The sequence below is a fragment of the Berghia stephanieae genome, chromosome 3 (genome assembly GCF_034508935.2).
Source record: "Berghia stephanieae isolate SIO BIC M18660-M18661 chromosome 3, UCSD_Bste_1.3, whole genome shotgun sequence".
Classification (NCBI taxonomy): Eukaryota; Metazoa; Mollusca; class Gastropoda; order Nudibranchia; family Aeolidiidae; genus Berghia; species Berghia stephanieae.
This window is the reverse complement of record NC_088362.1, coordinates 39,348,226-39,363,387: the sequence shown is the minus strand read 5'-3', so window position 1 is coordinate 39,363,387 and position 15,162 is coordinate 39,348,226. Positions and strand designations below refer to the sequence as shown.

General features: G+C 34.7%; 1 protein-coding gene across 2 annotated transcripts in view; it reads right to left on the bottom strand.

Moving 5' to 3' along the window:
• LOC144967700 (uncharacterized) overlaps positions 1–15,162 on the bottom strand; it is a 249,542-nt gene that overhangs the window by 210,748 nt on the left and 23,632 nt on the right. Inside the window, exons 2-3 of one of the 2 annotated variants that reach the window (XM_078905241.1) lie at positions 2,191–4,034; positions 488–902 (exon numbers count right to left, since the gene is read on the bottom strand). In XM_078905241.1, coding sequence (XP_078761367.1) covers positions 488–902; positions 2,191–3,722 — 1,947 coding nt within the window. In that variant the 5' untranslated portion in view covers positions 3,723–4,034. The remainder of the gene's footprint in view (positions 1–487; positions 903–2,190; positions 4,035–15,162) is intronic. The other variant, XM_078905242.1, reaches the window with a different exon arrangement.

The following is a 15,162-nucleotide window of genomic DNA, read 5'->3' as shown; positions in this document are numbered from 1 at the left end:
GAATTATTGAAGTTGGATTGGACTTAGTTACGTCATATTTACTATTCTGCCCAATTTGGTTTGGAAAGTTCAATTTGGTGTGGAAACTTCTGTAATTGGTCTGGAAATGTTGACTTTGGTTTGGAAAATGGTTACATTTTCTCGGGAAAAGGTATAAATAATTGTAATTTCGTCTTACAGGCGTCATGTTAAGTGTTGCTGTTGGCTAGGGACCCCTTGTAAAGCGTTTTGAGCACGTTTAGTGGATATCGTACTATATAAAAGTTCAAGTTTTTTAATGGACAATATTTTGGCTTGGTTTGAGAGTATTTCCATGACCACAGTTAGTCTATACCAATTTGGGTTATCAGACCTGTAAATAAGTTCACGTCGCCTTTAACTACATTGTAACAGTTAGGCTTAAAATTCAATTTGAGCAGCAGCCCCCCCCCCCCCACCCCTTGACATATGACCTTTTTGAAACGATTGGATAAAAGCATATACAAACCTGAATAGTTGCCTCACTGGATCCAGGCCCCACTAAGCCCGCGATTGGTTTCATTCTCTTCTCCGACTTGCATTTATTTACATCTTTGTTTCCCGGAAGACTCGGAGATTCCATCGTGTTTAAACGACTTGACGAAGTGGAGATAGCACGTAAAGAAGCTTTTGACTTAGGAGAAACTGCATTACCAGGTCTATCATCTCTGTCATTATTAGCAAGAATATTATCTACAGTTGAGTTGACATTTCTGTAGTGGTTAGCAGGCCGGTGGGACATTGTTTTCTTCTTTGTGCTTTGTGACTGTCCAGCAATGGCGTCCTTGATAAAGTCAATACTGTTTTCCAGAGCGATAGCCGAATACCAGCAGGAGTCACGAATATCCCAGCCTAGTTTGATTTTGGGTAGGATTGTGTCGTCACTGTGGAGAATTTTATAATCAAGAATATTATTACAGATTAGGTTAACCCACAATCAACATCAACGTTACACTAACTAATCGTAAGAAGAAACTAGATATATACAATTTATATTCACGATTAAACAACAATTAAGCATGTGCCCCTTTGTGTAGCCTTTTTGAATTTGAGCTGGCTTATGTACACAAATCTGCAGGCTTGATAAAAGAACCCAATTATGGGTTTTAATCCATTCAGTAAGATCCTGGTAGAATGGTATCTGTGACCTTTCGCTTCGAACTAGTTCTATGTTGATGTGAATCTGATTACTATTTTAAAAAATATTAGGGTTTGACAGTTTATAAAACTAGAATTTATTCTCTTCAAGAAAATATCGAAATCTATTCCAGATCACGATGTTTTTATACTATAAATTGTACATCGGCTCGACATAACAGCATTTGTAGTGATAGCTCATATTTATAAATGGACTAGCAGCTTTGCGCAGAGTAGTTGTGCCCTTTTGCTATGACAATCGCTTTCAGACCAGACGTCCCTGGATAGAGTCCCGCTTGGAGAAGCCCAGAGTTGTGTCCCTGCATAAGTCTCTTTACTCCTTTTCTCCCGAGTCACTGATTAAATGGAACATTGGATATATTGTGCTGAAGCAAAGAAAAGTGATGGTGAAGATGACCAGTTACCGGTGAATAATAGTTCTCAAATCTCAATTATCTTAAGACAGAGACAACGCTGTTAACGGACATGTACTCATTTGAGCGCAGTGAGAGAGTGTGAGTAAAGACCCTTTTCCAAGGACTCGACAATGCGCCGAGCGAGGCTCGAACCCAGGATCTTCCGATCTGAGAGCGTGTCATGACACCAGACCACATAGTCGCACAAAAAACGACTTCTTACCAGCAATTCTAGTATTTAAAATGGAAATTTGATTCCATATACTCTTCTTCTTCTTCTTCTTACTAATATTATGATTATGATGATGATGATGATGGTGATGATGATGATGATGATGATGATGATTATAATAATAATAATAATAATAATAATAATAATAATAATAATATTAATAATAATAATAATAATAATAATAATAATAATAATAATAATAATAATAATAATAATAATAATAATAATAATAATAATAATAATATAATAATAATAATAATTATATATTATTATTATTATTATTATTATTATTATTATTATTATTATTATTATTATTATTATTATTATTATTATTTATTATTATTATTATGATTATTAATATTATATAAATATGCTCAATTTACTTACTCGTTGATTTTTTTGAGAGTCATTAGGAAAGTCTCCACCCTCTGTATTCCATAGTATTCCCGTATCTCTCCACACTGTCTGCTGAAGGCTGTTTTTTGAGTGGGAGCTTGGTGCAATGGGAACAGAGCACCAATTATAAAGTGACCCTCTTTGCGGGCACGAATGTTTTTGTTGTTGGTTATCTCTGTGTAAGGATTGGGCGCCCGGCGTGGTACGCGATAATTGACATGTTTTGGTGACTCTGATTCATTATCGTTGTACTCGTTGAAGTTGTTTTTGTAGCTGTTGTCTTCATCTTGCATATATGAATATTCAGGTACTTTCTGATTTCCGTAATCTAAAAAATATTCATGTTCCTTTTGATTTCCTTGATATTCTGTGAATGAATTGGAAACCTGTGGGCTAGGATCGTCATGGTTTAGTTGATTTTCTTCAAGCTTCCTGCCTTTTCCCGTCTGATATTTGTTTTTTATCTTGTGGATTCTTTCATAAATCACATTTTCGTGTTGATCAATTTTGCTTGGATTGTTCACAGTATTTTCTGCCCTATGTAAGTCCTCCTCTTCAGATTCAACGTTCTCAATGTCTTCTTTTACATGGTATGCGGATCTGGTGTTCAGCTTTGACTTAATGCTGTTACCACTCGAAAATATTTTCTGCGGGTAACGTTCTGACCAACTAGCATCATTATTGACATTTCCAATATTGCCATCATCGACATTATCTTTAAAATGTTCAATGTGATCTATGTCACGATCACCCCTGCTGGGCAACATTATTTCGTTTCGAACATCATCAGTGTAATAACCAAAACTACCATCATCCTCTACACTTGCACTTTCACTTGCGCCTGAGGGCAAAACCACGTGTTGACCTTTGTCATGACAATCACTGACATCATTACTACCACTACTACAACCGCCGCCATCGCCAGAAGATAAAACCATACCATGACTTGTGGCACCGTCATTCACTTCCGGTGTTTTCGTGTTTCTGCTTTGCGGAAGTGACTCGTGCACTACTTTATCAATGAGCAATGGCAGTGACGAGAAATCCCCTTTCGTGTGGCCTACATTTGATCTCCTGGCGTCAACACCATTTTCAATAACAGTTTTCAAATAATTTCCTGCCGGTTTCAATTTCCGATCACCCAGCTCGACATTATTTCGTCCTCCGTGGCCCCTCTCCTGTCGTCTCCATTCTTCCTCTTCCCCATTCACGACTGCTTCCTCCATCGAGATGTACGACTGTCCATCCATCCTTTCCGTCCCAGGGGATCTGGTCTCCGAGTTTTGAAGATTTTTCACCCATCCTTTATCAAAGCTGTTTTCGTTGATACTGTCGCTCGAAATAACTTGTATCTGACTTCCCTTCCGTATTTTCGAAATGTTTGGCTTGACATAATTCAAATTTGGTGCTTTTCTTGAAAACTTGACACGACTTTTAACTTTTTCGGATTTGTTGAAATGAATCAGTAAAACGAGAACGATACAATTGATGACAGGAAGCCACCGAGTCCTAAAATAACACATGTCGTTAATGTTGCATGTTGAAAGAAGTAATACTTTTTAAAGAAAATACAAACAGTTGATAAACTTAACTACAAAACTATGGATTTTGATAAATGTAATGTCTATGGGCTCTTTCTTACTTTAATTATCAAATCCGTAGAATCGCTGTTATTGTAATCTTCAACATCCATTTTTGACTGATGGTCTTCCATGTTCAGTTTGACATATTTTTTTATTTTTATGCTGTGTTGAATTGTGTAAGAATTTGCATTACATCAGGGTTTATTTTAAACCCCCGCATGGCTTTTGCCTCATCCCAAAATGTTTGTCCACCTGTAACAAAAGAAATAAAAAAATGATTATTTTCCTTCTGTCGTTTTATAGAGCTACATCCCTTACGATATAAAATATGTGACTCATCACTCAAAACGTACTTTGTGAGTCAGATTCCAAAGAGGAATTTTAATATTTAAAATTAATTACACCCACCCTCTTCCTTCTCAATTCAACATCAATCGATTTATGAAATTTCATAATTTAGAAATCCAAGTCAATGTTTAGAGACAAGTTAACCCCGACTATAATGTTTTGAGGCAAGTGTCATATAATATCATATTTTGGGATTCTGGAAAAAAAAGTGACGATTATTGTGGTGTACTGTTTAAAAAAAAACATTTTACATTTTTTGACTAGAAAACTTGTCTTTCAAACATTGAAAGATTAAACTGTTTTGATCTATCGATATTTGTAGAACAAATTTTAAAATGTTTTTTTTTCAGCCTTCGCAGAAGTAACAAATGTTTCTGTGTTGACGATATACGTTATTATTTTGGTTTTAAAAAGACATCGAGTTTCGAGGAATATCACCAGTTTTCTTCACTTGAATACAAATGATCCATAATGTGAACGTCATCTTTGATAAGCATGAGAAGTTTCCAAACTTTGGTTGTTACAATTGTTATAATTATGGGATAGACATTTCTTTCGTAACTGTGAAAATATTCTTCTATTTCAGAGTTAATGTGTTTTCTATATCAAACAATTTATCTAAACAGAAAAATAAAGTAATAAAGTTGTCCTTCAGAGCCGTTAGATCCATGAAAGCGCTTTCTATACCGTGAAACGGACGATAGCATTTACCTGATACTCTTTGGATAGGACGCTAGTCTATCACACCTGAAAATTGTTCATTTATTTATACAGCAACATTTTGAAAACGAATGGTTCAAATTAAATAATTTATGAGAAATAAAGTGGCCGACAACAAAAATGAAAAATGAACAAAAACAAAAACAAAACAAAAACAAAACAAAACAAAACTTCTTCACGTATCCACGTTTTTACATGACAAACAATTTTCAGACTTAGACAATGCAATTGATTATACATGAACAAATAATGATGGCATTCCAAATAATTTTTAACGATAAGTATTGAATTGTAAGCTTCAATTTATTAAAAAAATACATATACTGTGAACGTTTCGAGTTTCCCCATTAACAACAAAACACGATGAACAAAATAATTCCAAATAATTTTTAAAAAATCATATACGTCATGCTCCGTTGCTTTTCAAACTTTTCACAGATTCTGCCCTCATGTATAATTATATAAATTTTGAAATTGTTATTTTCCCCAAAGAAATCTGCATTCAAGCCAGTATAACTGAATTTTATCGAGCTAGACCAGAAATATTCAGAAATATCAGGAAATGAGCTTTTGAGTCAGATTACCTGTCAGTTTGCTACCATTACATCACATAGGCTCCCGATAGTTTGGGACAATATTAATTCCTATATTCTTCACAAGGTACGCTGTGAACCCTCCCTTGCATCAAACAACACAAACATTGAACACGAGAGGACGAGGACGAAGACATAATTTGAGTTGCTCCATTATTATTATTTTGAAATCGTGTACCTTTGTGAAGAATACAGGAAAAAAAATTGTCCCAACTATCGGGAACGTCTGTGGGGTAATAGTAGCACGTCTGACGGGTAATCAGAAGGTCTGAGGTTCGATCCCCAGTCGAGGCAGGCTGGTTTTTTGGGATGCTTTTTTTTTCTTGTGACATTCTTTCTTGCTTTGTCTGGCACCTTTTTATATATTCAGATCTGTATCCAACACCGGTGCCTGGTCCCTAGTTTCTCAATTTGATATTTTCAATCAGACTATAGGCGTTTCATAGTTGTCTGTGATAGTACGATTGATCAAATATGCAGGACTAATATTTTAATGAAACGCATACCATCGGTGGTAATAGAAGGAACGATATTGACGCCACTCAGCTTTTTGCAATTGTTTTTAGCCAGCCATTTTAATTAGTTCTCACCACATTATATCAATCAGACTATAAACCTTCAAGGTTACACATAGTTTTGTGTCTTGGTACATTTCATCCGGCTGGCGGGTTTTGTGAATTATTTTTACCAAGAGCCTAGCATTAATAGCAGTTTGCCTAGTTTGGAACTAACTGCCGTTGTTTACATTCGGACGACTGCCCGAGGGGCGTGTCTATTCGATCCGCCTCTCTCAACCAGTAATTTGTACGTAAGAGGAAATTCGTCAAGTTACGAGAATCATGATTATAAGGCTTTGACATGAAAAAAGAAAAACACATTAAGTAATAAAAATAATTAGTATTGGATCTTATGTCTTGGTACCAATAACAAACAAACAAAAAGATTGTGGGTCATTGAACAGGGCTTTCTCAATCAAGAGAGTAATGCCGGGTCATTGGCCCTTTTCTTCTTTATATAATAGGCTAAAATGAAAAAAAAAAACCAACTCGCATTAAATGAAATAAAATGGACCACAGCTGACGCATCATTCCAGATGTTTACGCACCCGAGACTGTTAAAAGTGACCGACTTCTGTCAGCAGAACTTCCTTTTCACTTTATAGCTACCCTCAACTAAACTAGAAATCACTATTGCTTCTGTTTATCAGCATTTGTTTTAGATCTATTTACTTACATAAAAATTGTTCATTCGACATTTCAATGCGATCATTTTTTTTTTGACAAGATGAGGATCATTTTAATCCATTGATATTTGAATGAGTGTTCTGGCCAAGATTTTAAAATCAGTGTTTTTCTAGACTACTCATTACGAACAAAACATTTATTTTTGTTTTTGACCAGAAAACTCGTACCTGAAATATCACTGGAATCACATGACCCCCGTTTCCAAAAAGCCTCAAATACGAAACGTCAAAAACGTCCAAACTCTATTCCAATGAAATCTCAGGTGTTATAATATACTGGACAATTACTATAAAATCGATATTTAAAGTAAAAGAGTCGAGTGGAATAATGATTGTAAAGTTTCTTAACCTAGTACACAACTCTAAAACCAATGTTTTAAGATTATTATCACGTATCCGATCACTTCACACGTTTAAACAAAGCTTGACTTTGACACATGATGGGACAGATTATCACTGAGCTTTCAAAGCCACTACAAGTATTCTCATAAATGTCTTAAGTTTATGACTATTGAACGCATTTCTAAGGCAGTTAAACTATATTTGAATCATAAATCTAAACATAAAGCCTGTTTTCCAAAAACCAACAAAGAATTCGAACAAAATTATATATCATTACATTTCATTTTTTTTCTAAAATGATTAATGACGTCGCAAGTTAAACTCGATCATAAGGTCTACTTTGCTTTAGAGGAAAGCATCATAAGGTTCACGTGGTTCTTGTAATAATGATATCATAAAATCTCAGAGATTGCGTATGCTTGTTAAGGTTAGGAATTAACAACTCTAAAAACTCTGAAATTGAAAACTTATACGGACTCGATCTCGTGATTGGGCTGACTTTATGTGAAAACCCTCTCTACTCATTCACACTATTAAACACCAGCACTTCACAAATAGAAAAGTAAAAATATTATGCACATAACAATATTACAAGAGATTGGATTTAATTAATTGATTTTGAGATGGATTCAAAACTTCCTCGGTAAAAGATCTCAAAGAGTCCTCCTTGGGCCAAAGCTTTCAAATGAAAGAACACTATCAAACGGATGTCCTCAGGATTTTGTAATGTCACCTATTCTATACATTCTATACACCAATAAAAATGACTGTCGATCACTCCATTCAAACTGCCAAATAATAAAATACGCTGACGATACAGCGATTGTAGGTCTTCTCAACCATTATGATGATAGCCTAAATAAATTGATCAAGTTAATGTATTCACTAAATGGTGCTCTGTTAATATGCTTCATTTAAATATCACAAAGACTGAAGAACAGGTTTTTTTGACTTTGCACTTAAAGAACAAAACGAACACGTGAAACTAAATATAAAAAACGAGGGGATAGAAGTAGTAGATGAACTTAAATACCTCGAAGTGTATATTGACAACTCTCTTACTTTAAAAAAAACAGATTGATTTAATTAACAAAAAAGTGGGGCAGAGATCGCATCCATTAAGGTAATTTAGATCTTTTGAAATTAGCGAAAAAACAATGACCCTAATATATAACTCGCTTATAAGAAGTGTAATTTCCTTTTGGTATTGCGATGTTGTATGGTAACTGGGGTGAAAGAGAATAATAAAATCCAACATATAATAAAAATCGCTGGGAAAATCGTTGGTTGTAATTTTTTAAGAGCATCTGAACTCCACCAGAAAAGTATCCTCAGAATAGCAAATTCTATACATACCCAACCATCCCACCCTACATCAATTGTTACAATCTGGTAAACGTTTCAAATGCATTAAAACTAGAACAAACAGAAACAAAAAACTCTTTTATACCCACAGCAGTAAGAGTACTAATAAATGAAAAGAAGTAATATATATAACTTATTTCCTATCAGACATTGATTTCTTTTCTAATGACAGTTTGAATCGTCATTGTACCTCTCTCTCTCTCTCTATCTCTCTCTCTCTCTCACGCTCTCTCACTCTCTCTCAACCACACACACACACACATACGCACACACACACTCACACACACTCTGTCTGTCTATCTATCTATCTATCTATCTATCTATCTATCTATCCATCCATCCATCCATCCATCCATCCATCCATCCATCCATCTATCTATCTATCTAGATGCGTGTATGTATTTGTGATTTTTCACTTTTTGTTTCATTTATGTCTGCGTATATTTATGTATATGCTGTAACCAAATGAAAAATTGCCTTCAGATAGTACTATTATTATTATTATTATTATTATTATTATTATTATTATTATTATTATTATTATTATCATCATTATTATTATTATTATTATTATTATTATTATTATTATTATTATTATTATTATTATTATTATTATTATTATTATTATTATTATCATCATTATTATTTTTATTATATCAATAATTTACACGATTTCATCAGTCTATACGAACTTCACATAACTTGATATATATTTCAAGTTGGTTATATACAATGTAGGAGAAAGGTTATGATGCCGGGATAGATATTGCGTGCCATTTGTTTACAAAATCATTTTAACAACTATTTTAAAAACATTATATAAAATTAAAGATCTTTTGCTTCTATGACAACAGAATGTGATGCTTCGGCTGCTTTCTCTTGTTAAGTTTATTCAATGTTAACCTTTGTTCTTAAACGGGTTCAAGGTAGCGAGCAATTTTTATTTACTTTTTTTTTTCTTTAAATAACAATACGAACTGATTGACTAATCGGTAAACACCAAGGCAGCAAACAACAACACGACTCCGTTGTAATCCGGAATGCGGTATAAACATACAAGAGAGTCAAATACAAGACCATTACCTTATTCTAATTAAATTCACCGGCTCTCCTGGCCGTCAGGCAAACAGGATAAATACAAGAAAACACTGGGAAAGCAATCTCCTACAATCAATTTCTCCTCTTTGAGTGAACGAAATGAGTTGTAAAGATTCCGAGTACAAGTAATAGAAACGACAAATCCATGGCATTCTTCAAGCCTCTCTCATTCTTACTGCTTGGTAATCAATCTTATATTATCGTTATGGAAATCAATGATGGCTTCATAAACCACTCGCACCGTTCATTCCTTATATGGAATATGAAATTATCAATAGTTGGGGATTGAATGGAAACAATAAACACAACGTGAAAATGACAAGACTTCCATAAAACTTTAACTTCTGACGTGCGATGATGGTATACATGAAAAAATATAATAAGTTACAATAAAATTGATTGCGACTACCAAGAGGAGCAAAGCTAGGGGGTGCCGCACTAGAACAGGACTGCCCTGGGACAGTCCTGTCCCAAATTGTACCATATATAATAAAGAGAAACCTACCGCACCTATTGGGACGGGACAAAACAGTCCTAGCGTGTCCCGAGCCGTTGTGAAATTCTACAAAATCGACGGGACAGGACTGCCCCAGTCCCGTGTTCATATCATTTGTGATAGTATAAACTATAGCAGTCAAAGTTGCAATGCCTGTCTTTATTTTCTGCATCCCTATGTTCATTACTACTACTACTACTACTACTACTACTACTACTACTACTACTACTACTACTACTACTACTACTACTACTGCTACGACTACTACTACTTCTACTACTACTTCTACTACTTACTACTACTACTACTACTTCTACTACTACTACTACTACTACTACTACTACTACTACTACTACTACTACTACTACTACTACTACTACTACTACTACTACTACTATTGAAATTTCTACTGTTGCTTCTTCTGCTGCTACTGCGACTGATTAGTATACTAATTCCTACATTCCTTATATTTTGTATTTATTTCCAATTCCTTTGTATTTACTTTCCAACAATAGTCCACACTTTATTTTATTTCACTTTCTATATACTGCATTACACCCCGCCTCCCCTCTTTTGACTTAATTAATTACGCACCTTATATAAATCTCTATTGTTCTATTTTAATTCGTGTTTCCTCACAAAGTTTTATGCATCTTAACAACGCCACTATCTACCACATTATCTCATTCGTCTGTACTGTTTCATTCATCCTGTTTTGATGATAAAGGGGAAACCCGAAACGTCCATTTTATCTGTTTTCGTATATTAAACTGAAGCTTACATTCAATTTCACATTTTTATTTATTTATTTATTTATTTCAATTCTGAATATAAAAACGCAAGAACAATTTTAAAAATAATGCTATGTAATGAAACCACGTACAGAATTCATAGCAACATAAAGATTTTCGGCAATTTAATAACGTATGTTTATAAATAAAATATAATTTAAGAAGTGTCACACTTTGTGACACAGCAGTAACGTGTCTAAAACCGGTCGCACATCTATTCGGTAACTTGTGGGATCAATTATCTTTATCGTTATTTATTTCGGGAATTCTCAATGAAAATATTTTGTCCTTAGGTAAGTCCTTCTGAGCCACTTGGGCTCATAGTAAGACAAATTAAGTCCTTTAAAGCCTTGTAGCCAATGGTGCAGGAGTTATCCCGATTTCAATAGCTTGAAGTGGACAATTCACATATTTGAAAACCTTTGCACAGGACAATAGTCTATCGCAGATTACCATCCCAGCTTGATAGGTAACCTTTTACACCTGAATGGAGTGAGTGATTGGAGTAAATTTTCGTGCTCTAGGAAAGTACAAATTAGTTTCGGTCGGAATCGATCAAAGAACCACTAAGTCCAGAGTACAACGCGCTAACCACTCGGCCATCCTGCCTCCTAAGGTTATAGACCCGGAACGTATCCATGTTTCTGTAGCGTTGAGCAGACAGATAACAGTTTAAAATTTATTTTAAAAATCCCTTTATTCATCCCATAGGGGAAATTTTTCTCGAGGGTCTATTCCAATGGAAGACTGGAATAACCCAGGCGTCAGCCGCAGTGCAGCGCGCAAATTAAGCTAGGGCGAGGTGACTTGCTCAAGGCCACACAGCGCAGTGATCGATCCTGGTACTTTTCGGGTACGAAGCAAAGATCGTACCGCCGAGCCATGCAGACCCTCTATTATCCTCTTGAACGGACGCTAGTGTGTCAAAGATTACTTTTACCAGCGAACTGGTACTCATTTGCACCTGGGTAAAGTGACGTGATTCCAAAAAAAAAAAACATTTTAGAATAAGACCGGAGATTACCATAGTCTATGGATTTGACCCTTGAGTAATCTTTGGGTCATTAAAGGATGCACCCAATATTGTTTTCTCCATTTGTGTCTTTTTCTACGTAGTAAAGCACAGGAATACGCAACCTCTATTTCATCCATTTTGATAATGCATTTGCGCAAGCGATACGCGAGATGTGTCCTGGGACAGTCCTGTCCTAGTGCGGTACCACCCTTAGGCACACAAAGCGGAGTTTATCCTGGTCTTTACATCGTTAGGTAGAAAGTCGCAATTGCGTTCTAAACTTTAGATAGGACACTTGTCTCACGTTACGTTCTTCTTGCTAGCTCTAATATAGATTATATAGAACCAACAACCCACTTAATGCTGGTAGACAAAAGTGTCAGAAAAAAGTTACCCGTGCTTTTGCCTGAAAGTGTTATACCACAAAGCTGTTGGGAACCCCACCGGGCCGGAGCAAGATTGTTCTGCTGGATAAGAATTGAATATTGTAACAAGCATCGTATAGGCCTATCTCTTATTTATTCAATTAGCATGAGCATTAACATATTATTTTTATTATAAGAAATTTGACGGCAAGTACAATAACATTGATTTTCTACCCGCAAATTTCAATCCCCTTGAGTATTTAACTTGAATCTTTGAGAAAGAAAACAAAATTCATCAATCCAAGATTAAGAATTGAACGTGAACAATCAAAAACTTCCAATTAAAAAGCCTAGTTATTCAGTCACTTTGGTATAGAAATAGCGGGTTGGACTCAGCACACGACTGGGATGAAGTCGCGCTGCACTACACTGGCGCCTGTGTTATTCTAGTCTTCCCTTGGAGGAGAACCTATAAACAAATTTCCCCTGGAGATTGAATAAAGGGAATTTTATTTAGTTAGATGTTGTATTCTGTTGTCAGGAGATTTAAAAATATGTACCTTATCATCTCAAACGGTATTTTGTCGGGGCAATTCAACTTATTAGAATTGAATTTAAAATCAAAATTATGTTTTGTTAAGAGGAAGAGAGACATAATTTTTAAAGAGTAAAAGAAAATTATTGTCAAATTTCTGTTCGTTATAGACTGAACTTATATTTTCGACATCTGGTTCCGTCGGACTTAATACCGATTCGAAGGGGCGAGTCACCAATTGTGAATCGCTTACGGTAAGTTGAATATCAAGAACAAGCAGCGTACAAATGCAATCTACTTTAGATCAAACAAAACAACTCGTTTGCACGGCGTGACAGGTCATCCAAACGGAACACTGAGTCAATAACAAGCCTATCCCATCTCAATCTATTGCTTATTTTGGCTGTTAGGATAAACGCCCGAAAACATCGGCAAAACAATCTCCGAGATTCATTCTCTCGCCATTGAGTGTATGGAATGGGTTTTAAAGACGACGGCTAGTTAACGACGTCGATATCACTCCTATCATTCCGCCATATTCTTAACTGCCTGAGAATCAATTTTATATTTTTGTTATGGAAATCAGCGAATGCTTAATGAACTACTAACGCCCGGAGATATAGGGGAATAGAAATGGGCTGGTATTGAATGAAAACACAATAATAAAGGAGCAATAATGACAAGTGTCCCGTAAAAAAGGGTCCTATAAAAACTAGACGGCCGAAAGATGCCTCATCACAATAGAGATCTGACTTGGGATTGTCTGATTAGCCGTAAGTGAAGGAGACTCGAGTAAACGATTCGACTCTCCGTCATTTATTATGACGCTTATCATATTTATTGTACAAGCGTTTTGTTTCGGTCAGTAATGATTCCTAGTAGATGGTGAAATTAGGTGCGTTTTTTTTTTTCATTTTAAACAACTTCTTTTGCCAATTTTTCTTGTTCCATTTTATTCTCATTTTGTTTTTATCATTCAGACTTTAATTTTGTTGTTCTTATCATGTTTACTTTAAACTATATTTCTAAATCTAATTATCTCCAACATAATAACAATTTGACAGAATGGGTCATAAATTGGTATTTAATGAAATCGTTTTGCGTTCAGCAAATAATTTATTTTGATGTCAGTTTTCTTTTTGATATTTTTCTCAAGCGCCATAATTCATAAAATCACATTTTTATTATTGTACAAAAATGTAGACCTAAACATAAATATTTTCCTATTTTACCACAGAATCAGAAAGAGAGGAACAACAATTATTGGGTCAAGACAATCAGCCACTTTCTCGAGATTGTGAGATAAAAGAAATAAAGATTTTTTTTTCTATTTTGATGTTCACTTTAAATTTTATGATTTCTCAGTTAAGCGGGGTTATTTTTCTTATCGTTCCATAAAATATTTCTGACTTTTTATTTTTGAAATTGATCCACCAACCCTGACTCAGTTGATATCCAGCATCTACTTTAATGTCCATTGATTCATTTGATATAATATTTGTCATGGAAATGAATGATGACTCCGATTCAGACTGATATACCTGCCGTAATGTAACAAATTGTTGGAATAACGAATCAAACTTGTTACTTTATTTTCATGATTTCTCCAATTAAAAAAAAAATCCAAATTTTGTATGTATGTATGTATGTATGTATGTATGTATGTATGTATGTATGTATGTATGTATGTATGTATGTATGTATGTATGTATGTATGTATGTATGTATGTATGTATGTATGTATTTATGTATTTATGTATTTATGTATGTATGTATGTATGTATGTATGTATGTATGTATGTATGTATGTATGTATGTATGTATGTATGTATGTATGTATGTATGTATGTTTGTTTGTATTTATGTATGTATGTATGTGCGTGTGTATGTATGTATGTTGTATAGTAACGAATGCACGATTTTCTTTATGTTCATCAGGAGAGGGTTAAAACTGAAAATAAATTTTGATTATTTGAAAAGGCGTGTGTCTGACTAATGGAATTGCAATTTGGTCAGCGTGACATAGCAAAATGATCTTCATTTTGTCGGTCTGAGTCCCACTCACCTTTAAGCAAATCATCTCGCATTAGTTAAATACGACGGTGCAATGAAGCTGATGCACTGGATATTTCAACCTTCTCTTGTAATACACTAGATGAAATACCTCCTAGGGTTATATAAATATGTTATTTAATAGCATGAAAGCAACTTACGTGTTTTTATTGTTTTGGCTTATCTCCACAAGTTGGCTAATATCAAACACATTTATGAGATCGCTACCAGCCAAAAATGGTGAGCATTATTTAACTGAAACTTTTACTACATTGTAAACATTCAACATATATGTTGACAGCGGTAGGTGAAGTCAGGCTTTGGCTTTGAAAGCTGTTTGTTTGAAACTCAACAAGAACTAAAGAGTTTCGTGGCTAAGTCCTATCAATACAAATTTACCTACTACTTTTGAAGACA